General features: G+C 43.5%; 1 protein-coding gene across 1 annotated transcript; it reads left to right on the forward strand.

Annotated features, from left to right (window-relative positions):
* Nucleotides 1–1,787: 1,787 nt before the first annotated feature.
* Nucleotides 1,788–7,938, forward strand: LOC125770655 (uncharacterized). The gene is made up of 2 exons (XM_049440560.1): nt 1,788–2,272; nt 6,414–7,938. Exon 2 carries the CDS (start codon nt 6,793–6,795, stop codon nt 7,201–7,203), a length of 411 nt encoding a protein of 136 aa, XP_049296517.1. The 5' UTR covers nt 1,788–2,272; nt 6,414–6,792; the 3' UTR covers nt 7,204–7,938.
* The last annotated feature ends 18,895 nt before the right edge of the window (nt 7,939–26,833 follow it).

Below are 26,833 nucleotides of genomic sequence, written 5' to 3' on the forward strand. Positions count from 1 at the left end.
AGTTTTTATCCCTTTTTTTTTGCTTCCAACGTTTTATGACTCCTCGCCTAACGTCGCACTACCACATCAACACTTCGTTCCCAGCGACCGCGTACAATGCGAACGTACGAACATTTCCATACGGTCCCCAAACCCATCACCCAGCACTCATTTTCGACCGGGCCAACCACTCACTTTATTTCACCAAACGCAAAGGAGAAAAGTTTTCCCATTCACTTTGCTTGCTTCTTTAATTTCTTTTCATTTCTTTTGCTCAATTTCGCGTACTTAGACAAGGGTGGCAGCATGTGCCAGGAGAAAATAGGGAGTGCAAAGCGGAAAGGTTTTGCTATGGTTTGCCTTTCTTTTTTTTTCTTGCCCTCATTTATTTTTCTAAATTCTCGCACAGTATAGGCCCGCTTAACAATTTGGCAGTGTGGCTTAACCGTCAGCCATACACCACCGCACGATGTAGCAGCTGCACGGAGGGAAAACGGGGAGGGAAAGAATGTATGTTTTATTATGCTCGATTGAGAGAGAAAGAGAGCCCGTTACGGAACAGGCTAGAAAGTTTCGCTATCATCATTCTGCGGTTGTTTGCCTTCTGATCTAAGGTTCTCGGGTGATGTTTGTACAGCCCTTCCTTGCCCTCATCATATGATTCCTTGCAAAAAAAAATCTTCAGATCAGCGTTGCGTACAAAACCATAAGACGAAAACGCAATCCGCACACCGTGCGTGCTCGCGTGCGTGGGTTGAGATTTCTTTCGTTTGCAGTTTTAGACGGTACACGAAAATAAACACACAATTTGCATTAATAGACTTCCTGCAAATGAAACCGGGACGTATCAGGTTTTCCCAAGCAGATTGTCGATGGCACCATATACCGCCATACATCATACGCTCGCTGGGTTCACATTACACGGATCAGTGAGTGGGAGTAGATAATTAAAAAAGAAAGGAACCTTATCAATTTGCGTTGCAAACCAAATACGAACATCTCCAGTAAAAAAAAAGATCTATGTTGTTTTATTTAAATATTAACCACATCCGTCAGTTGGTGAGTAGATACTACGAATGTCAGCGCAACCCAAGCAACTGAGGCTGGATGAACCCTAACGAGTACTATGTCTCACTGATCATCATTGCATGTGGTCAATCACTACCTATTTTCGCCTAAACGCTCTGAACCTGAATATTGAGGTGTAATTAATCAAGCAAAAATATACTACATTATAGAAAAATCTCTATCTGATCTCATGTGTAATTCATTACTGCTGTTTCAATAAACATAATACTACAAAAAAAATAGATGAAAAACGTTAACATTAAAACAATAACTGCAGCATTTGCATTTGAGTTTTAATACCACGACAAACGTTGTTTACAGAAAAGTAACAGTTTCAACGAAAAGTATAATATTGAGAAGGAAGCAACTGAAACCTGTGGTAGACTACACACAAAGTGTTCCTATGTTTCATAAATGTTCAAGCTATTTTATTACAACAAAATAAGCGATTTTTTTATTATCGAGACACTGAAATGTTCAGCGATCAAACCCGAAGTGTGAAACCCATATAACAGGAGCTACTGATACCCGACAGTAAATAATTAAATAGTTTGGTAACAATCACAATAATGATTTATCGTTATTATTTATCCAGAAATTTAAGTGGTTGTTGAAGGCAAAAATGATCAAACAATTAAATTGTTTCGAAAGATTACCAATATGGTAATGAGGATATAAGTTATATTTAGAATAGCATTTAAAGGTTGCTGCGGTGCTGACAAGTTGCATTCGCAGCAGCCGAGTATAAGTGTACGATATGAGTGCAACTGCCGGAGTCTTTCTACCAAGGCACGTGTAGCTGTAAAGCACAACGATAGCGGGTATATATTAAGATATGAGTTTTGTCTTTACAAAGTAAAGCAACACAACACTAATTCAGGTCGATCTGCGTTTGATTACTTTCTCTCACAGATAGTTACCTAAATTTAGCTTTGCTATAATATGTTTTTTAAAACACATGATCCTTGCCTAGCGAATGCCAAATCAAGGGTGAGAATATAAGGTTCCCGGGTTAAGTTTGTACAGCACACGGCCAATACACCTGCAGCTGGAGACGATCCGCATACTAAGCTGCGTGCCACCACAGCCAAACAGCAAACATGTTTAATCATGACGATGCTGCACAGATGTTGTTCCACATTCCAACGGTTGACTCATTCGCTGAATCACGGAAGTCAGACAGACGGAGGATACTCATATTACAAGCCTGGAACTACAACGAAGGGTCGCCACCACGGCACCAACGATTGGGAGGTCGCCACCACGGTAACAACGATCATCGGTGTGCTGAGTGTGTAGAAAAGGTATTATAAAATAGGGTCAGCTAGGGAACCAGCTTCAGACTTATGGCTAAAGTCGTAAGCTAAAAGTGTCACTCGGATTAAAATAGTATTCGCATATGAAAATAATGTTCAGCGTGTTCGGCGGAATATCAGTAACAATAGCAATTCTGATGGTCGGCATAATAGTGTACGTAAAAACAAAGAAATACACTAACATCACGATAGAATCAGCGATCTTCAGAAAATCACGCAAAGGAAAAACCAAACCAAGCCAAAAGAATTCCTGCACGTCTGCGGGTTTGCCGTGTCTCCGGAATGCCCGAGGTGCTCCGGAGGAGTGGTCGAGTCCGTGGAGGACGTGATGTTCCAGTGTCCGGCGTTTGAAGACGTGAGACGAGAGCTGTTGTATTGGATTACGGCGAACCAAATAGACTCCAGCAACCTGCCATCAAAACTGCTGGAGAGTAAGGAGAATTGGTGCCGTGTACAGGAGACTGCAAAGTTGGTGATGTCGGCGCTGCAGCAGATCTGGCGGGATGAGGAGGTCGCCAACAACAACACTGCCAACCAGGCATCTCCAGAGGCTCAGGAGGCGGCCGAGCAAACGATAGAGCTGAGCAGCAACTGGCGGCGGATGTGCGTGCGGCGCAAGCTGCTCGTGACGATGAGATACTGTGGACGGCAGTCGAGACCGAGAGGCTGGGAACAGCGCCACCCTCCATTCCCAGACGCAGCAGGGGGAGACCACCATCCCCTGAGACACTGCGTATGAGGCGTGAGCGTCGGATTTATATGCAGAGAATATGGCGAGGTCGAATGAGGGATGGAATGCTGCCACCGGTTCCTTCCGGAGGAGATCGGAGACGTCGGGCTGCGCCATCCGAGATGGAGCTGATCCGACGACGGCGAAGAAGGAACGAGATGGAGAGGACACGACGGCAGCGGACAGCTGCAGAAAGGGGTCGCGCTCCAGCTCGACAAACTTCGGCAGAGGAAGCTTGGTTAAAGGAAGCAGCGACGTCGGGTCGCTAACGAAGGGCATCTTTTGGGGAGGGCTCTTAAGGCCAATCGGGTTGGAATGTATGTTCGGAATCGGAAAGCAACGGAAAGATTCAAACTTCTTCGCAAAAGCCCTAGCGGGGGAAGTCGAAGAAGAAGTAGCAAAAGATTTGTTCAGCGAAAAAAAAATCTGAATAAAACAAAATCTTTTGAATTGTTAAAAAAGAGCCGAAAGTCCGAGGACGAACTTTAATCTACCCCCGAAGGAGTTACATGATTGGGTATCATGAGTCACCAGCACTATTGATCGACCCCAACGCCGTGAGGCCCTCCTAGGAAACACCTTGGCCCGTCGAGAGGGATAATGTTTGGATGTGAACCCCTAAAGGAAGATACGGTTGTGGAATACAGCTACATTAGCGATAACAGCACTCCCTCAACATCGAGATCATCCCACTGGAAGTAACCGTCGTGGAATGTGGAGACGTCCCTTGAAATTGCAAGTCTCCCTTAATATCGCGATCACCCCTAAAGGAAGATACTGTTGTGGAATGCAGAGACATCCGTAGAAACTACAAGTCTCCCCTCACCATCGCGATCACCCCAACGGAAGCCACCGTCGTGGAATGCGGACGTATCGGAGTTCACCCCTCAACCGATAGCAAAGGAGATAGAGTCATCGGCTAGGGCTATAAAAGGTGTAGGTTAGGAACCAACTGCGGCTTATTTCACAAATGTATTTCATAGACGTTGGTGATAGGCTCATGCGGAGTCTTCGTAAATTATAATAAAAAGTTTTTTTTAAGAACGAGACGATCCGCGTAATTATAGATTGGAGAAACGCAAGCATGCATCACACTTGAATGATCTGGATGATCACTACGATACTCATTCGTTGATATTTGTGAGCAGTCGTTGACTAATACATAACGTTCTCCTGCTATTGGGCGAAGTATTCTGATCTCAGCTTCGGAGACTCATGGGAACAGTCGAGATTTAGTGATACCTGAATTACTGCCTACGCTAAAAGTGGGCTAGGTAATTATTGATACTGAACACTGAATTCGTGAAAGCATGGGTAAATTCTGAGGATGTGAGGTTTTCTAATTTGTCTTGGATATACACCTCAAATTTAAAATACCTCAAATTTAATCCTCCTCCGTCTGTCGACACGACAGCGCAATGACAGATAGAAAGGTAAACAGAAGAAAGGTGCACTAATCGATCGGCGATTAATCGATCAGCGCAGGCGATAAACATCGCACGGATGAGAGAGCGCATAAATCTCTCCGTAGCAGGGATCGGCACGTGAGGTCAACATGCCACTCTCGTGTGCCGAGGGTCGCAATAAATCGCAGCGCGCAAAGATATGCCCCAATAAGGAAGTAGGGAAAAAAGGCAGAAGTTATTAGGAGCGATACGGAGAGAGAGATTAGACTCAGGGCAGAAGCAAGTAGAACGCCAAAGTGACAAGGACAACATTTGTAAAAACTGGAAAAGATTTGAATTGTACGAAATTGTTCAGAGTGAACAATAAATTTAAATTCCCGCTCAAAAAACCTTAAGCGTTTGGCAATTGCTTCCACACCGTCCTTCTCAAACCAATGTTGGGTTAGGTGTGTGATTCATCGGCCCTACGCACGCTCAACATTTTGAATTTTATCCAAGTTGTTCAAAATGCTGCACTTGCCTCTCTCGCAAATAAGAGAGGTCCCATCTCCGACGGCTGAGCCATACAAAACAATGTAGCGCAGCAACCCCACGGTGCAGTTGCACCGGGCGTAAGCTCGCATCAAAGACGGAAGGCTTCCAAGTGTGAAAGGGAAGCTGAAAAGCCTCCAACAATTGTCGAATTGGAAAGCTGTCATTCCGATAAGAAACTGGTGACGTTTATAATTGAGCGTGGAATGAGATTGATCGATCCGAAGGAGCTACACGTGTTTCTCTGGATCAACATCAAAAGTAGTGATTGCACGGTGGATGTTCAATAACTACGAGGGGCAACGTGTGTGTAATTGGTTGAAACATCCTTTGAATTTGAATAACAACAATTCCAAAAACTCAATCAGCTAATTGCTTCCGATGCGCCCAATTCTTACGTTCTCAAGGTGGGATATTTGAACAGGGCTTTAATGGCGTACGCATTCGAGCAAGATTTCTATTGCATGTACAATATATGGGATGTTGAGGAAATTGATGCGATCATTAACTTTCCCAACGAATTTGCAAAGCGTGAGTTCGACGAATTGTACGAAAGGGCGCAAAGTCGACGATTAGGTAATCAGAATCCTTCCCTATATAACGACCGTAACACATTCAACGTCGTGTGAAAAAATTCGCCCATCGAGGTTCTTGCGTTGCGTTCTTCGCAACCACAGGGAACTTCACAATCACAATAATGACTTATCGTTATTATTTATCCGGAAATTTAAGTGGTTGTTGAAGACAAAAAATGATCAAACAATTAAATTGTTTCGAAAGATTACCAATATTTTAATGAGGATATAAGTTATATTTAGAATAGCATTTAAAGGTTGCTGCGGTGCCGACAAGTTGCATTCGCAGCAGCCGAGTATAAGTGTACGATATGAGTGCAACTGCCGGAGTCTTTCTACCAAGGCACGTGTAGCTGTAAAGCACAACGATAGCGGGTATATAATAAGATATGAGTTTTGTCTTTACAAAGTAAAGCAACACAACACTAATTCAGGTCGATCTGCGTTTGATTACTTTCTCTCACAGATAGTTACCTAAATTTAGCTTTGCTATAATATGTTTTTTAAAACACATGATCCTTGCCTAGCGAATGCCAAATCAAGGGTGAGAATATAAGGTTCCCGGGTTAAGTTTGTACAGCACACGGCCAATACACCTGCAGCTGGAGACGATCCGCATACTAAGCTGCGTGCCACCACAGCCAAACAGCAAACATGTTTAATCATGACGATGCTGCACAGATGTTGTTCCACATTCCAACGGTTGACTCATTCGCTGAATCACGGAAGTCAGACAGACGGAGGATACTCATATTACAAGCCTGGAACTACAACGAAGGGTCGCCACCACGGCACCAACGATTGGGAGGTCGCCACCACGGTAACAACGATCATCGGTGTGCTGAGTGTGTAGAAAAGGTATTATAAAATAGGGTCAGCTAGGGAACCAGCTTCAGTCTTAAGACTAAAGTCGTAAGCTAAAAGTGTCACTCGGATTAAAATATGAAAATAACGTTCAGCGTATTCGGCGGAATATCAGTAACAATAGCAATTCTGATGGTCGGCATAATAGTGTACGTAAAAACAAAGAAATACACTAACATCACGATAGAATCAGCGATCTTCAGAAAATCACGCAAAGGAAAAACCAAACCAAGCCAAAAGAATTCCTGCACGTCTGCGGGTTTGCCGTGTCTCCGGAATGCCCGAGGTGCTCCGGAGGAGTGGTCGAGTCCGTGGGGCACGTGATGTTCCAGTGTCCGGCGTTTGAAGACGTGAGACGAGAGCTGTTGTATTGGATTACGGCGAACCAAATAGACTCCAGCAACCTGCCATCAAAACTGCTAGAGAGTAAGGAGAATTGGTGCCGTGTACAGGAGGCTGCAAAGTTGGTGATGTCGGCGCTGCAGCAGATCTGGCGGGATGAGGAGGTCGCCAACAACAACACTGCCAACCAGGCATCTCCAGAGGCTCAGGAGGCGGCCGAGCAAACGATAGAGCTGAGCAGCAACTGGCGGCGGATGTGCGTGCGGCGCAAGCTGCTCGTGACGATGAGATACTGTGGACGGCAGTCGAGACCGAGAGGCTGGGAACAGCGCCACCCTCCATTCCCAGACGCAGCAGGGGGAGACCACCATCCCCTGAGACACTGCGTATGAGGCGTGAGCGTCGGATTTATATGCAGAGAATATGGCGAGGTCGAATGAGGGATGGAATGCTGCCACCGGTTCCTTCCGGAGGAGATCGGAGACGTCGGGCTGCGCCATCCGAGATGGAGCTGATCCGACGACGGCGAAGAAGGAACGAGATGGAGAGGACACGACGGCAGCGGACAGCTGCAGAAAGGGGTCGCGCTCCAGCTCGACAAACTTCGGCAGAGGAAGCTTGGTTAAAGGAAGCAGCGACGTCGGGTCGCTAACGAAGGACATCTTTTGGGGAGGGCTCTTAAGGCCAATCGGGTTGGAATGTATGTTCGGAATCGGAAAGCAACGGAAAGATTCAAACTTTTTCGCAAAAGCCCTAGCGGGGGAAGTCGAAGAAGAAGGAGCAAAAGATTTGTTCAGCGAAAAAAAAAACTGAATAAAACAAAATCTTTTGAATTGTTAAAAAAAGAGCCGAAAGTCCGAGGACGAACTTTAATCTACCCCCGAAGGAGTTACATGATTGGGTATCATGAGTCACCAGCACTATTGATCGACCCCAACGCCATGAGCCCCTCCTAGGAAACACCTTGGCCCGTCGAGAGGGATAATGTTTGGATGCGAACCCCTAAAGGAAGATACGGTTGTGGAATACAGCTACATTAGCGATAACAGCACTCCCTCAACATCGAGATCATCCCACTGGAAGTAACCGTCGTGGAATGTGGAGACGTCCCTTGAAATTGCAAGTCTCCCTTAATATCGCGATCACCCCTAAAGGAAGATACTGTTGTGGAATGCAGAGACATCCGTAGAAACTACAAGTCTCCCCTCACCATCGCGATCACCCCAACGGAAGCCACCGTCGTGGAATGCGGACGTATCGGAGTTCACCCCTCAACCGATAGCAAAGGAGATAGAGTCATCGGTTAGGGGTATAAAAGGTGTAGGTTAGGAACCAACTGCGGCTTATTTCACAAATGTATTTCATAGACGTTGGTGATAGGCTCATGCGGAGTCTTCGTAAATTATAATAAAAAGTTTTTTTTAAGAACGAGACGATCCGCGTAATTATAGATTGGAGAAACGCAAGCATGCATCACACTTGAATGATCTGGATGATCACTACGATACTCATTCGTTGTTATTTGTGAGCAGTCGTTGACTAATACATAACGTTCTCCTGCTATGGAGCGAAGTATTCTGATCTCAGCTTTCGAGACTCATGGGAACAGTCGAGATTTAGTGATACCTGAATTACTGCCTACGCTAAAAGTGGGCTAGGTAATTATTGATACTGAACACTGAATTCGTGAAAGCATGGGTAAATTCTGAGGATGTGAGGTTTTCTAATTTGTCTTGGATATACACCTCAAATTTAAAATACCTCAAATTTAATCCTCCTCCGTCTGTCGACACGACAGCGCAATGACAGATAGAAAGGTAAACAGAAGAAAGGTGCACTAATCGATCGGCGATTAATCGATCAGCGCAGGCGATAAACATCGCACGGATGAGAGAGCGCATAAATCTCTCCGTAGCAGGGATCGGCACGTGAGGTCAACATGCCACTCTCGTGTGCCGAGGGTCGCAATAAATCGCAGCGCGCAAAGATATGCCCCAATAAGGAGTAGGGAAAAAAGGTAGAAGTTATTAGGAGCGATACGGAGAGAGAGATTAGACTCAGGGCAGAAGCAAGTAGAACGCCAAAGTGACAAGGACAAAATTTGTAAAAACTGGAAAAGATTTGAATTGTACGAAATTGTTCAGAGTGAACAATAAATTTAAATTCCCGCTCAAAAAACCTTAAGCGTTTGGCAATTGCTTCCACACCGTCCTTCTCAAACCAATGTTGGGTTAGGTGTGTGATTCATCGGCCCTACGCACGCTCAACATTTTGAATTTTATCCAAGTTGTTCAAAATGCTGCACTTGCCTCTCTCGCAAATAAGAGAGGTCCCATCTCCGACGGCTGAGCCATACAAAACAATGTAGCGCAGCAACCCCACGGTGCAGTTGCACCGGGCGTAAGCTCGCATCAAAGACGGAAGGCTTCCAAGTGTGAAAGGGAAGCTGAAAAGCCTCCAACAATTGTCGAATTGGAAAGCTGTCATTCCGATAAGAAACTGGTGACGTTTATAATTGAGCGTGGAATGAGATTGATCGATCCGAAGGAGCTACACGTGTTTCTCTGGATCAACATCAAAAGTAGTGATTATGCACGGTGGATGTTCAATAACTACGAGGGGCAACGTGTGTGTAATTGGTTGAAACATCCTTTGAATTTGAATAACAACAATTCCAAAATCTCAATCAGCTAATTGCTTCCGATGCGCCCAATTCTTACGTTCTCAAGGTGGGATATTTGGACAGGGCTTTAATGGCGTACGCATTCGAGCAAGATTTCTATTGCATGTACAATATATGGGATGTTGAGGAAATTGATGCGATCATTAACTTTCCCAACGAATTTGCAAAGCGTGAGTTCGACGAATTGTACGAAAGGGCGCACAGTCGACGATTAGGTAATCAGAATCCCTCCCCATATAACGACCGTAACACATTCAACATCGTGTGAAAAAATTCACTGAAGTATGGCCGATCTGATGAAGGGAAACTTGCCTCTTGACGAGTTACCATTCGTGAGACTTTTGCTGTCTGGAGACCGTTGGATGAGATGTCATCACTGCCTGATCTACGCACTGCTACGTACTGCTCGAAATCGTGCCGTGACCGTGCCGAACAGGAGTACCATTCGTTCGAGTGTCGCATGATGTTTACGTTGCTTTCTCAGTATACGCCCATCGAGGTTCTTGCGTTGCGTTCTTCGCAACCACAGGGAACTTCACAATCACAATAATGACTTATCGTTATTATTTATCCGGAAATTTAAGTGGTTGTTGAAGACAAAAAATGATCAAACAATTAAATTGTTTCGAAAGATTACTAATATGGTAATGAGGATATAAGTTATATTTAGAATAGCATTTAAAGGTTGCTGCGGTGCCGACAAGTTGCATTCGCAGCAGCCGAGTATAAGTGTACGATATGAGTGCAACTGCCGGAGTCTTTCTACCAAGGCACGTGTAGCTGTAAAGCACAACGATAGCGGGTATATAATAAGATATGAGTTTTGTCTTTACAAAGTAAAGCAACACAACACTAATTCAGGTCGATCTGCGTTTGATTACTTTCTCTCACAGATAGTTACCTAAATTTAGCTTTGCTATAATATGTTTTTTAAAACACATGATCCTTGCCTAGCGAATGCCAAATCAAGGGTGAGAATATAAGGTTCCCGGGTTAAGTTTGTACAGCACACGGCCAATACACCTGCAGCTGGAGACGATCCGCATACTAAGCTGCGTGCCACAACAGCCAAACAGCAAACATGTTTTATCATGACGATGCTGCACAGATGTTGGTCCACATTCCAACGGTTGACTCATTCGCTGAATCACGGAAGTCAGACAGACGGAGGATACTCATATTACAAGCCTGGAACTACAACGAAGGGTCGCCACCACGGCACCAACGATTGGGAGGTCGCCACCACGGTAACAACGATCATCGGTGTGCTGAGTGTGTAGAAAAGGTATTATAAAATAGGGTCAGCTAGGGAACCAGCTTCAGACTTATGGCTAAAGTCGTAAGCTAAAAGTGTCACTCGGATTAAAATAGTATTCGCATATGAAAATAATGTTCAGCGTGTTCGGCGGAATATCAGTAACAATAGCAATTCTGATGGTCGGCATAATAGTGTACGTAAAAACAAAGAAATACACTAACATCACGATAGAATCAGCGATCTTCAGAAAATCACGCAAAGGAAAAACCAAACCAAGCCAAAAGAATTCCTGCACGTCTGCGGGTTTGCCGTGTCTCCGGAATGCCCGAGGTGCTCCGGAGGAGTGGTCGAGTCCGTGAGGCACGTGATGTTCCAGTGTCCGGCGTTTGAAGACGTGAGACGAGAGCTGTTGTATTGGATTACGGCGAACCAAATAGACTCCAGCAACCTGCCATCAAAACTGCTGGAGAGTAAGGAGAATTGGTGCCGCGTACAGGAGGCTGCAAAGTTGGTGATGTCGGCGCTGCAGCAGATCTGGCGGGATGAGGAGGTCGCCAACAACAACACTGCCAACCAGGCATCTCCAGAGGCTCAGGAGGCGGCCGAGCAAACGATAGAGCTGAGCAGCAACTGGCGGCGGATGTGCGTGCGGCGCAAGCTGCTCGTGACGATGAGATACTGTGGACGGCAGTCGAGACCAACAGGCTGGGAACAGCGCCACCCCCCATTCCCAGACGCAGCAGGGGGAGACCACCATCGCCTGAGACACTGCGTATGAGGCGTGAGCGCCGGATTTATATGCAGCGAATATGGCGAGGTCGAATGAGGGATGGAATGCTGCCACCGGTTCCTTCCGGAGGAGGTCGAAGACGTCGGGCTGCGCCATCCGAGGTGGAGCTGATCCGACGACGGCGAAGAAGGAACGAGATGGAGAGGACACGACGGCAGCGGACAGCTGCAGAAAGGGGTCGCGCTCCAGCTCGACAAACTCCGGCAGAGGAAGATTGGTTAACGGAAGCAGCGACGTCGGGTCGCTAACGAAGGACATCTTTTGGGGAGGGCTCTTAAGGCCAATCGGGTTGGAATGTATGTTCGGAATCGGAAAGCAACGGAAAGATTCAAACTTTTTCGCAAAAGCCCTAGCGGGGGAAGTCGAAGAAGAAGGAGCAAAAGATTTGTTCAGCGAAAAAAAAATCTGAATAAAACAAAATCTTTTGAATTGTTAAAAAAGAGCCGAAAGTCCGAGGACGAACTTTAATCTACCCCCGAAGGAGTTACATGATTGGGTATCATGAGTCACCAGCACTATTGATCGACCCCAACGCCATGAGCCCCTCCTAGGAAACACCTTGGCCCGTCGAGAGGGATAATGTTTGGATGCGAACCCCTAAAGGAAGATACGGTTGTGGAATACAGCTACATTAGCGATAACAGCACTCCCTCAACATCGAGATCATCCCACTGGAAGTAACCGTCGTGGAATGTGGAGACGTCCCTTGAAATTGCAAGTCTCCCTTAATATCGCGATCACCCCTAAAGGAAGATACTGTTGTGGAATGCAGAGACATCCGTAGAAACTACAAGTCTCCCCTCACCATCGCGATCACCCCAACGGAAGCCACCGTCGTGGAATGCGGACGTATCGGAGTTCACCCCTCAACAGATAGCAAAGGAGATAGAGTCATCGGCTAGAGCTATAAAAGGTGTAGGTTAGGAACATCGGGGCGGCCCGATGGTGCATGTGATAAACGGCGCCAGTCCACACGGCCGGACCGGGTTTAAATCCCATCCGGACCGTCCCCCCGTAGCAAGGACTGACTATCCGGCTACGAGGTAAAAATAAGTCTATTAAGCCAGAAATGGCCGGCGTGACCTGTAAGGTCGTTAAAAGCCAAGAAGAGAGAGAACTGCGGCTCATTTCACAAGTGTATTTCATAGACGTTGGTGATAGGCTCATGCGGAGTCTTCGTAAATTATAATAAAAAGTTTTTTTAAGAACGAAACGATCCGCGTAATTATAGATTGGAGAAACGCAAGCATGCATCACACTTGAATGATCTGGATGATCACTACGATACTCATCCGTTGTTATTTGTGAGCAGTCGTTGACTAATACATAACGTTCTCCTGCTATGGAGCGAAGTATTCTGATCTCAGCTTTCGAGACTCATGGGAACAGTCGAGATTTAGTGATACCTGAAATACTGCCTACGCTAAAAGTGGGCTACGTAATTATTGACTCCTCCGTCTGTTGACACGACAGCGCAATGACAGATAGAAAGGTAAACAGAAGAAAGGTGCGCTTATCGATCGGCGATTAATCGATCAACATGTCACTCTCGTGTGCCGAGGGTCGCAATAAATCGCAGCGCGCAAAGATATGCCCCAATAAGGAAGTAGGGAAAAAAGGCAGAAGTTATTAGGAGCGATACGGAGAGAGAGATTAGACTCAGGGCAGAAGCAAGTAGAACGCCAAAGTGACAAGGACAACATTTGTAAAAACTGGAAAAGATTTGAATTGTACGAAATTGTTCAGAGTGAACAATAAATTTAAATTCCCGCTCAACAAAGCCTTAAGCGTTTGGCAATTGCTTCCACACCGTCCTTCTCAAACCAATGTTGGGTTAGGTGTGTGATTCATCGGCCCTACGCACGCTCAACATTTTGAATTTTATCCAAGTTGTTCAAAATGCTGCACTTGCCTCTCTCGCAAATAAGAGAGGTCCCATCTCCGACGGCTGAGCCATACAAAACAATGTAGCGCAGCAACCCCACGGTGCAGTTGCACCGGGCGTAAGCTCGCACCAAAGACGGAAGGCTTCCAAGTGTGAAAGGGAAGCTGAAAAGCCTCCAACAATTGTCGAATTGGAAAGCTGTCATTCCGATAAGAAACTGGTGACGTTTATAATTGAGCGTGGAATGAGATTGATCGATCCGAAGGAGCTACACGTGTTTCTCTGGATCACCATCAAAAGTAGTGATTATGCACGGTGGATGTTCAATAACTACGAGGGGCAACGTGTGTGTTGTTATTCAAATTCAAAGGATGTTTCAACCAATTACAAATTCAAAAACTGAATCAGCTAATTGCTTCCGATGCGCCCAATTCTTACGTTCTCAAGGTGGGATATTTGGACAGGGCTTTAATGGCGTACGCATTCGAGCAAGATTTCTATTGCATGTACAATATATGGGATGTTGAGGAAATTGATGCGATCATTAACTTTCCCAACGAATTTGCAAAGCGTGAGTTCGACGAATTGTACGAAAGGGCGCAAAGTCGACGATTAGGTAATCAGAATCCTTCCCTATATAACGACCGTAACACATTCAACGTCGTGTGAAAAAATTCGCCCATCGAGGTTCTTGCGTTGCGTTCTTCGCAACCACAGGGAACTTCACAATCACAATAATGACTTATCGTTATTATTTATCCGGAAATTTAAGTGGTTGTTGAAGACAAAAAATGATCAAACAATTAAATTGTTTCGAAAGATTACCAATATGGTAATGAGGATATAAGTTATATTTAGAATAGCATTTAAAGGTTGCTGCGGTGCCGACAAGTTGCATTCGCAGCAGCCGAGTATAAGTGTACGATATGAGTGCAACTGCCGGAGTCTTTCTACCAAGGCACGTGTAGCTGTAAAGCACAACGATAGCGGGTATGTAATAAGATATGAGTTTTGTCTTTACAAAGTAAAGCAACACAACACTAATTCAGGTCGATCTGCGTTTGATTACTTTCTCTCACAGATAGTTACCTAAATTTAGCTTTGGTATATTATGTTTTGAAAAAGACATGATCCTTGCCTAGCGAATGCCAAAACAAGGGTGGGGATATAGACAAATTCAAGGCAGTTTAAGGGGGTCTACATTAAATTGCTCTAAACTCCAAAGTACAAAGGCATCACCGGCCAGTGCATTGTACGCACTTCAAATACCTTCCCTTTACTCTTCCTCACTTCAAACCACCCATTCCCAACAAAACTACCAACAGCTGGCCGTAATCCGATTAGCAAGAAACAGATGCACAATCATCACCAGCCCTAAATAGTGTGCATAGTTGCAGTCCTGTGTGGTCCAACAAATGCTGCTGAAAATTGAATCGTACATTGCCCTCGAGGTGGTTACATGGCCGGTGTAATGGTTAGGATGCGAATGTTTGTTCATGTCTCCCGCAACCCGCCAATATTTTCATTAAAGCCCTTAGGTTCATGAAACTCATTCCTCACATTAGGTAACCTTAGGTGGTACGGAGGAGATAGAGGTTGCGCGCGGGTAGTCAAATTTGAAAACCATCATCCATCGATCAGCGATGCAAACCCGATGCAATTCGATTCGAAAGCGGGCGAAGTTATAAACAAAAAAAAAACAAACAAACAAACCACTCCCACAGTTCTATAAAAACCGCGGGAATGGGTTGTAGTCATCGTTAATGAAATTGCTCCACATGCTCGCTTCGTTACTCCAAACCGCCAGTCGGTTGGTTTCCTGTTTCCTGATATTCATAACACCTTTTACGCCTACCCTCTCCGCTCCATCGCCACCCACCATACACACGCACACAACTTCCTCCAACCGGTGGGGGAATATTTTTGATTTCCTCCCTGTTGGCGTTTCCGGACACGACGGAGAGACAAAAAAAATTGGTTGCGTAACGTCATTCCCGTTCGCATTCATTCTCGGGGGTCTTGTTTAGTATGATTTTATTTTCATACGCAGTATAGCTTGAACGATGTATACGGAGCTATAGCGCTTTATACTTTACCAATATAAATGGGTAGAACAGAATTATTTAAAAAAAACAAGGAGGCACAATCTAGTTGAAAAACTGAAATTTTGTCACATCATAATAATCATCATAACTCATCAACTAAAATGTAGACATGTTGAGCAAGAACATAATTGGAAATTATATTAAACATAATTCTCATCCTTCAAACAAGTGTGAAATAAATAAGCAAAGCTATGGAAACAACAAAATCACAACAGCATTTTATGATCGTTCCCTCAGTTTCCGCTCTCCCCGGTCACTGGTCACAATGCAAGGAATGCAATACCATTCAGCATTCTCGCTCTCCCCATCCGTTACTCCCATTTTCCGTGGGACATTTTCCTACAAAAGCGAAAAACCGCAACACATTTCCCCATGTTTCGCATCGAAGGCATTGTTCTGGCACGCGGTTTCAGCTACTTCCGGCGGAATGCCACCTCGGATGTATGATTTTTTTTTATTATTGATTCCTCCCTGTTCCCCAAAACCCACCTACACCGAGTGCGAAAAAAGGTTGTTCACCCTCCGCCAGATCACGATGAGTTGCGCGTGCGGTTGATTGATAGGAATTTTGGTTGTATGGTGAAAAAAAATATATATTCTCTTCCGGCACACAAGCGATGAGGAAATTGTGATTGTTCCAAAAGGCACCACCAGCTGCACCACCCACCTTCTCCCAACATGATTGTATGAGATGATGGGAAAAAGCAAAAACCATGTGTTTCGCATAGTACCAGCATAAAATAAAAATGCTAAAAACATTCAAAAGACATTAGTTTGTCGTGATGATGTGCTCTCGTTTGTATGTATAGCTATATAGAAGAAAGAAATAAGGAATTATCGCGCAATTATCGATCGATCGAATTATGCATGATCGTAAGTAAAAGAAAATAAATGAGAAACATGATGAGCACAGAGTGTTTCAATTTTTTAACCGTTTGTTTTGAAAAAAAAAATCCATAAGCAGTCGAGATAACTGTTAACATCAGAACGGTATGTCCTGCTACCGATAAATAAAATCAAGGAAAGCTAGAAATGGTTGGCGGCTTGAAATTTTAGTTCGCCAAAGGAAGAAGAATAAATCTTAAATCCTGTAATAATGAACTATCGCATCGTTCATCATTCATCGTGGCACATCGTTCAGCAAACAGAATGATACAAGTGGATGCCTTGCCTCGAGCAAATGTTGTCAACAATATCGACGCTACCATTGACAAGTCCCATCATACGTAAAATTTGCACTCGGGGAATGTTTGATCCAACGCTCTAGTGATATGACGTTCGTTCCGTTCCTTAAGAAGAACGAACGGTTCGGAACTAGGTTCGAAATTATGAACCTAGTAGGTTTACAAAACTAGGATGGAATAGTAATACACCTTCGTTCCAATTACACAGTGATATCACGGGAGCACGGACTAGAGCAGAGCAGAGTATCAGTTGACGGCGACGATCTCGAGCTGGTAGAGGAGTTCTGCTACATTGGTACGATCATAACTTCGGACAACAACATGAGCAGCGGAATCCGAAGGCGCATTGTTCAGGGAAATCTTACCTACTACGGGCTCCACAAACTCCTGCGATCCAGAATACTCCAGCAACACACGAAAAGCACGACATCGGACCCTGATACGTACGGTAGTTCTCTACGGGTATTAGTCCTGGACTCTGCTAACGAAGGATGCCAATGCACTCGCTATTTTAAAACGGCGAGTGCTAAGGATTATCTTTGGCGGAGTGTGCGAGGAGGGCGTGTGGAGAAGGAGAATGAACCACGAGCTAGCTGAACTGTTTGGCGTTGCACATATCCTGACGGTTGTCAAAGCGGGAAGGATACGACGGCTCGGGCACGTGATGAGTATGCCGGATTCATGCCCCACCAGAAACGTGCTCGTCAACGATCAGTTCAGCACGAGGCGGAGAGGAGTACAGCGAGCTCGTTGGCTGGATCAGGTGGAGTCAAACCTGACGAAGATCGGATGCAGCCGTGGATGGAGGACTGCAGCCCTGGACTGATTTTCCTGGAAACGGATTGGCGACCAGGCCATGTCTACGCGACGTGGCGGTAAAATATTTAATGATATAACGTAAAATATATAATAGTAAAGGTAAAATATTTAACGGTATAACGATTAGTATGTGATGATTCAAGCAATAATACTTCATATCCTAGAGATGAATCTGTGGTGACCAGAGCGTTCTAGTTACCTAGGACACGCACATGTGGCAAAGCGCCACTTAGGACGAAAAGCATGAACTAACAAAGGTTTTCATTTGCGTAGAACAGGGCGAGAACAAGAAGGTCCTTGTTTCCAGAAGTTCTCAGACAGGGAGCCAACCCGACGAACAAAGGGCAATGAAAAACAAGGAAAAATAGAAGAAATGGTTAGGAACACGTCCAGCACAGTATATAAACGATGGCATGTCCGTACCAAAAGTCAGTATCGTTCTGACCCAGAGAAGGAAGGAAAGAAGGAAGGAAGATAGCCAGCCCCGGTTAATGCTAGAAGGAAGGCAGTTCGAAATAAAAATAGAATTCCTCTTCTAAAATCCATATGATGTTTTGTTAGGCGATGGCTTGGATTGCGTTATCTTGTTTACAAAACAAGAATTGTATAATCCTTTAGCAAAAGGATGATACTTAACTGGCAACATCAAAGCTTTCCTAGAATACGGGAAATATATGAAGGCCATACGAGTCGTATATGGGTGCACGAGTCCGACCTTTCATCGCGACGTGACAGAAAGGAGTTTATTTCTCGAGCCGCGAGCAAAAGCAAATCATCAGGCCCTTTTTGACAAGGAGTATTCCAGGGGTATTCCTACAAATGTTCACTATTCGAAAGATGATGCTTCTACTAAAAGAATCCCGAGTTGCTGGATATGTAACCAAGCAGGACACGCGTTGAATAATTGCAATCAATTCCAAAAGATGACGGTAACTGAGTGAATAATGATTGCGGCAGAGAATGGAAAGCTTTGTAAAACGTGTTTGAGCAAATAGTGCCATGGTGTATGTCCAAAATCATACGATGGTGCATCGTTTTGTCGTTTAATTGCTGACGTTCTTCAGCAAACCTTGGACAATAAAACATAAACAATCGGAACAGAACTGTTAAATATAACATTCCCTGAAGAATGGCAAGAGTCTATCATAGTTCCTATTAAAAAAATAACGGGCACTGTGTCACGGCGGATGAATTCCGTCCCATAAATATGCTAAATATTTTAGAAAAGATCTTGGAGGTGGTTGTGAAAGAACAGCTTGCACATTACTTAATTGCAAACCATATTTTAATTCCTGAGCAGTCAGGTTTCCGAGAAGGTCATTGTTGCGTCACTGTCGCATACAGTCAAGTGTGCGTACGCAACATTGACACAGTGAGCCGCATACCCAAAACTGCACGCGAGTTTACAAGGAGAGCTCGGCGTAAGCAAAGCCCACCAATTCTGAGATCAGCGAGAGTCCACGCCTAGGGGGAATCATGACGTCATCGATCATCCGAGCGCAGCATCTAAAGGCGCACGCAGCTTAGTATACGGATCGTCTCCCGCTGCAGGTGTATTGGTGTATCGCAGCGGATACAAACAACATGAGATAGGACACTCCCCCGCAGGATCGAATCACGTGATTAGGATAAAATTTGTGGCATTTGTATGACCATATTTGGTCATGAAATCGTAATCCGACGAATTCAAACGCGTGACTGGGAAGCGGAATTAGTATATAAGGAGATAAAAATGTAGAATAAAATCAGTAGTTGATCAGTAATCGTCTGAGTCGTTGCTGAGTGCGTTGCGAAAAGTTGGTTTTACTAACTGCGGTATAGAGTCCCGAAAGAGAGGACCACTAACGGGTTAGTATTCGATCAGTGCTAATTTCGTAAAACGGTTGAGTCGTGTAGGGCCAATCACGACAGAGGAAAGGCCTAACCTTCGCGAGGTCTGCACCTAGGAAGGTCCACCACTCAACAGTCATTCCTGTCAGAATGCACTGAATCTGGTGTTGGTAAAATGGAAGTTATTGATGGACCAAAAACAAGTTTGGATCATCCGACCCTTTTCGCTGTGTCCGATGCGTTCGAACCAGGCATGGCAACTGCGACATTCGTCGACAACATTAATATCCAGCGCGCTACCTCGGATTCCTAATGTCTAAAATCGTCATTTATATGTTGTGAACGCTGTCGAGTGGGCTTCATGAGTCCGTTGACGAATAAATAAATAATAATAATAATAATAATAATAATAATATTAATAACAAATGACACTAGCAGTTTTCTTAGATCTCAAGAGAACCTTTGAGACAATTTCGAGAGAACTGTTAGTTGAGGTTATTAAAACATACGGCATACTAGCCACAGAACTGGAATGGTTTAAGAGTTACCTGAAAGGTAGGACTCAGAGGACATCCTACGCTGGTATCTTATCGGATCCTATCGAGAATACGCTCGGTGTACCTCAGGGTAATGTTTTAGGTCCTATTTTATTTGTATTGTATATAAATGACATTAAAAATGTACTCAAATATACTGATGTGAACCTCGTCGCGAATGACGCGGTCATATTTGTATCACATAGTAGGGTTCAAGATGCAGAAGTCAAATTAAATGCTGATCTTCAATCACTTAGCAAACGGTTACGATTAAAAAAAAATAATATGGTAATAACGGAAAAAAACGTACGAAACGAAAAGAAAGTTGAACAAGCTATCATTATTGAACAAGACAAGATTGAAATGACAAATAATATGAAATATTTTGGAGTGACAATTGATGACAAGTTGACTTTAAATACACATATTGACACTCTTATTAAAAAGATTGCCAAAAAGTGTGGGGTCTTAAGTAGACTTAGAAATGACTTGAACCTGGAGGGAAAAATTGTATTGTACAAATCTTTGATTGCTCCTCATTTAGACTTTTGCTCAACGATTATCTTTTTAGCAACTGAGACACAATTGAGACGTCTACAAAAACTACAAAACTGCTCCATGAGAACGATCCTTAATTGGAACAGATATACCTCGTCATCTGCAATGCAGTACGTCGGTGGATGTCTGTAAAACAACGCGTAACATACATATATGTTGTTACGTCGCGACGATTTGATTTTGTGGAAAAGAGTAAGGTTTTACTTTTTTCTATCCTGGTCACGGCACCAAATGTTACGTCGCGACGATTTGATTTCGTGGAAAAATAATAAGATTTTACTTTTGGGGTTGTTTTCTCTTTATTTTCCCTACGTTGTGTTTTTCTTCTTTTGAATTCACCCAGCGGTTACGGACCTTGTCCGTTATCCTTCGCGTCTATGTGTGAACTGAGCCGACTGCTCACAAACTTCTACCTTTTATTTCCTGAAACTATTTCTGTCAACTATTTCGAGCTCGAAATCCAAATTGTCAAAACAAGATATAATTTTAAATATTGACCGTTACAAATTAAAGAAAATTAGCATTTCATGCAAATATCGAACATATGTCCATGATATGTGTGTTTAAATAGGTAAAAGGACTGTTACTAAACTATCTGACTGAGCGTGTTCAAAGAGGAACTGACTTTCATAATCACAACACTCGTTGTTCGATATTTGCATGGAATATTAATTTTCTGTAATTTTTAACGGTCAATATTTAAAATTATGGTTTGTTTTGACAATTTGGATTTCGAGCTCGAAATAATTGACAGGAAGTAGTTTCAGGAAATAAATGTAGAAGTTTATGAGCAGTCGGCTCAGTTCACAGACAGACGCGAAGGATAACGGACAAGGTCCGTAACCGCTAAGTGAATTCCAAAGAAAAACACAACGTAGGGCAAAATAAAGAGAAAACAACCAAAAGTAACATCTTATTATTTTCCACAAAATCAAATCGGCGCGACGTAACACTCCTAGTGCTAGTATGCCTAGAGTTCCAAGTGTTACGTCTGCTGCATGTGCAAATTCGTTATTTTTTAAGGGGGTACAACTATTCAACAAACTCCCAAAAGATGTAAGAGATGGAAGGTATTTCACTATTTCAGCGTTTAAACGATCGTGCGCTAGGTACATAAGCAATAGTTAATAGTAAATTGCTTAATGACGATGTATTTATTTATTTATTATGTATTATTTTTTTATCATTTATCTCATATATGCATGTTTTGGTTTAGTTTTAGTATTTTTATTTTAACATTACGTTACTTGAATAATGTGACACAATCTTATAATAATGTTAATAAGATTGTGAGATGCGTTGTAATGATCTTTATGTAAATAGAAAATAATATGTATGAATTGTGAATGTAGAAAAATATCGCATCCCTGCAAATCGAACGTCAACCACCAGTAAGGTGATGATTATGAGAAGAAAAAAAAGGAAAAATTAATGGACTGCGTAGCTTCAAGCCACGCGCGCGTAAAATGGGCTTTGGATAGGTTTGCCTTAGTAAGAGTCAGCAGGAATAATTCTGCCTGTTGAAATTACTTTAAAGCTAGTGGTAGACATGGCGCGGTCCGGTGGTGAGGAGACAACGGCGCCGGTGTACATACGACAGGATCGAGGTTCAAATCCCATCCGGACCGTTCCGCCGTAGTGAGGGCTGACTACCCCACTATGTTGCGAACGCGACATTTTATCATTGAACGAGCATGAGAAAACTTTAACGATCATGGTCCGATACGTATAAACATAAACAAGTCAGAACGCGTTCAGACCCTCCAGCGTTAAGTATCTACAGGCGGTGCAAAATGCTGACGATGCAGTATGGGTGCTATCAAGAATGCGACCTCGCGTCTTAGAACGGTCATGCTCGCTTCGATCACGCCGATCATGGTAATCATAACAATCGATGAATTCAGCGACTTAAAACGCTGAGGATGCATTTTGGGTGCTATGATCGCTGTGCGCTTAAACCCAAGAATGTTCTTAATGCTATCGTGCTGAAATGATTCCATCTCGTTCTAATTCTTTCATCTCACTTTTACTTTTAAAATTCAGAATCCATTGTTAGTATATAAGCCGGAAGAAATTACGAATAAACGCACTATTGCAATCTAAACCTCAAACGGTCTTAGGTTCTGGCTAATCAGATACCTACGAAGGTCTACAGCTAGATACTTGTTCTAGTCAACCCAGAAGAAAAGGCTAGTCGTCCTGACTCAAGTAACTTTGGCACTTGCCATCTTCCCGCACGACCGCAACACCAAATTACGAAGGTCCACAGCTAGATACTTATTCTGGTTAACCCAGAAGAAAAGACTCGAGTAATTTTGGCAATCGCCGTTTTCCGCAAGAGAAGTGTGATAGTTCCGCGACGATACATACGCGAAAAGAAGCTAGCGCAAGACCTTCGAGTTTGATTATTCTTCGGGTAGTCAACTCTGTACGGCGGACCCCGTAGTCCGAATTTGTTCCCGTCAGTAACACACTACGTCGTGTCTTTAAACATGAAAACTGACAAACACCCATTTGAAAATAGGAAATATACAATATACACTCAAATATACTAAAGAGAGCTTCGCCCTTCTTCATCCTAAGCAGAGGTGGAGGTGGGATCAGCATAATCATCATCATCATCATGATCATCATCATTATCATTAAAAAAGATTCGTGTGTAGAAGAGGACTACCTGCCGAAATCTATTCTGACAATCGGACCAACTTCCAAGGAGCGAACAATGCGCTGAAAAGGCAAATGTCAGAAGTGAATCTCGTCTGTGCAACTACCTTCACCGATACTTGAACGGCGTGGACGTTCAATCCTGCCTCAACACCAAATATGGGAGAAGTTTGGAAGCGTATTGTGCGGAGTGTAAAAGGGTTGAAAGCGTTGGATGGTGAAAGAAGGTTGAACGACGAAGTGTTGGCAACGGTGTTGATGGAAGTAGAAAGCTTAATTAATTCCCGTCCGCTAACATATGTATATGACCCAAACCACGTCAGATAAAGAAGCGCTAACTCCTAACCATTTTCTTTTAGGTGGTTCAGCAGGTAGAAAAGAAAGGTTGCGGCCGATACCAGAAACAGCAGTAGCTCTGGGATGTAGCTAGCAACGAACAGTCATCCTTGCAGTGGCTATGTGGGATCGTTGGCTGAAGGAAAACGTTCCAACACTCAACAAACGCACAAAATGGTTAGATCGATGTAAGCAGTTTGCACCAGGAGATACAGTGTTCATAGCCGAGAGCCCGAGGTAAGATTGGCTTCGAACGATGGTTGAGGAAATCTTTCCGGGAAGCGATGGAACGGTTAGGCAACGGGAAAGGTATTGAGGCGCCCGACGGTATAACTGGCGGTAATAAGCGTGGAACTAGGATAAACACGACAAACAATCAATACCGCGAAACAAAACAGGAAGATCGTTAGTGAACAACCAATCTTCGCGAATTCTAATTCTTCTTCATTCTGTTGCGAGCCGAAGCCACACCATAACCCTATTTGATATGAATTTAACAATATTATGACTACTATAATATTAACTATAACGCCTACTGTACGTGTACTTAAAGTAACGCATCCTCGCAACTTGTCTAATCCCACAAGAATTTTCACCCATCCACTCAACATCGTTCAGTGCTGAATTATATGCAATCTTTATGGATTTATTTGCATATATTGAAGGTCATTTAAGATGTTCAGTCATTTAACTTGGTGAATTAATTGTACCAGGCAGGAAAAACAACACCCGCACCATAATTTTTCTACCATCGAGAAACGGGCAATGAAAATGTTGGCTAGACTAGCGATTTCCCATGTGTACCACCGCCCGAATCCCGATGGTTAGGGGTTTACGAATTTATTTCGAAGTCACCGAGGCCATCCTTCCATTCGAAACTTGTGGAGGAAAAAAAACACGGTACTCACGATCACGAGCCCAATAGGTGAAGTCGCTGAGAAAATGGAAATTTGCGGTTAAACGAAACAGATCAATCTCAATTTAAAGTTTTGGTCTCTGTTCTCTAACCGTCCCAGCTACTTCCCGACAATCCCCCAAACCCCTTTCCCACCTAACACAGTAAGATTATCGTGGCTCTCGTATCGCTTGCCAGTTGGAAAACGTAAGCAAATGCGACAGTTTTATCCTGCTTCCAAATGCTCGCCAGCCGATTCGGAGCTCCCACCCCTTTTTCAGGGTGTTTGTAAAACCCGAAAGAGAAAATGGGGAAGACACGGTACGATACGCTTCGCTTACGGTAGAACTGTTCGGTGTACCACCGAGACACCTATTTCACCCATTCCCAATTTGCTCCACAACGTAGCCTGGGGTATATGTGTGTGTGTGTCCTTAAATTGTGCAAAATTAAACAATTAAAATGCAAAATGGAAAACCAAACCACAAAATAAAAACACGACCTCCGCCAACTCTTTCGATCCCAGTGAGGAAGAAGACAGAGAGAGAGAGAAATATTTCAAATGGAGAATTGAAGTTTTCCATCTGCTAAATGTAAAATATTTCTTGGTTCTTCGTACCAGATTTGCGTTTGATACAGGGTGTTTAAGCCAAATTTGACAGTTGCTGTCGTGTATATTATTCGTGATTGACTTGACAGATAAACACAAGCGATGCGTCAATCGAATCGCAATGCAGAAAGCAGGCAACGGTGATTACGAGGAACTAGCAAGAAGAAGAAAACATTCTAGCCGACAAAATTACATTCTACGTTAAGCTATAGTTGCCAATGAGGAAAAAGACAGAGAGAGAGAGAAATATTTCAAATGGAGAATTGAAGTTTTCCATCTGCTAAATGTAGAATATTTCTTGGTTCTTCGTACCAGATTTGCGTTTGATACAGGGTGTTTAAGCCAAATTTGACAGTTGCTGTTCTGTTTATTACTCGTGATTGACTTGACAGATAAACACAAGCGATTCGTTAATCGAATCGCAACGCAGGAAGCAGGCAACGGTGATAACGAGGAACTAGCAAGAAAAAGAAAACATTCTAGGCGACAAAATTACATTCTACGTTAAGCTATAGTTGCCAATGAGGAAAAAGACAGAGAGAGAGAAATATTTCAAATGGAGAATTGAAGTTTTCCATCTGCTAAATGTAGAATATTTCTTGGTTCTTCGTACCAGATTTGCGTTTGATACAGGGTGTTTAAGCCAAATTTGACAGTTGCTGTTCTGTTTATTACTCGTGATTGACTTGACAGATAAACACAAGCGATTCGTTAATCGAATCGCAACGCAGGAAGCAGGCAACGGTGATAACGAGGAACTAGCAAGAAAAAGAAAACATTCTAGGCGACAAAATTACATTCTACGTTAAGCTATAGTTGCCAATGAGGAAAAAGACAGAGAGAGAGAGAGAAATATTTCAAATGGAGAATTGAAGTTTTCCATCTGCTAAATGTAAAATATTTCTTGGTTCTTCGTACCAGAATTGCGTTTGATACAGGGTGTTTAAGCCAAATTTGACAGTTGCTGTTCTGTTTATTACTCGTGATTGACTTGACAGATAAACACAAGTGATTCGTTAATCGAATCGCAACGCAGGAAGCAGGCAACGGTGATAACGAGGAACTAGCAAGAAAAATAAAACATTCTAGGCGACCAAATTTCGTGCGCAACGACGCGTTCTTGACCGATATGCGGCGCGAGTGAGTGTTGCGCGATCCAGGGGCCGTAATTCGACCGTTGGCACGCAGTATGGGTTTGATACCGTAAACGGTAAAGAAGACGTTGAACGAGGATCTTCGGTACTATTCGTACAAGCGCCGCAGAAGTCAGCTGCTCACCGGGAAAGGTCATGAGCGGCGTCTGAGGAACGCGAACGAACTGCTGAACACCCCAAAGCATCCGACGGAAGCTGCGGTGGTCCGATTCTATTACTAGGACCAGAAATGAAACGTCCAGAACAACCGACGGCCAAGCTCTCTGGCACAATTCCGATGGCTACAATAGGATGCTCTAAACGATAGTTAAGCCTTGGATCAGTAGAGTGTGTGTTTCAACAGGATTCCGCACCTTGCCGTACAGCTGCGATAATCATAAAACGCATGCATAAAAGCACCCTGTAGTAGATAGAAAGCAAACCAGAAATTTTCTGACTGCAATCCAGTTGAGAATCGTATCGTTAAAAGGGATCGACTCTCCAGTAAGATATCAATATACGCTACAACACATGCTTCCATAAGTTGCATATAATAGAAAGCTATAAACGCTCTTGATAAGTGTTCAAAAATCATCATTATATCACCGCTAACTATATTCCAACGTATAGTGATGAAAATACTTAAAAGTTAGTGATGAAAATACTTAATCTACGAGATCTGCTGTAACAAAACTTTCGGATTTTTTTACGGAAATACTTCTAACTGCCTTTTATT

This window comes from Anopheles funestus, chromosome X (assembly GCF_943734845.2).
Source record: "Anopheles funestus chromosome X, idAnoFuneDA-416_04, whole genome shotgun sequence".
Taxonomy (NCBI): Eukaryota; Metazoa; Arthropoda; class Insecta; order Diptera; family Culicidae; genus Anopheles; species Anopheles funestus.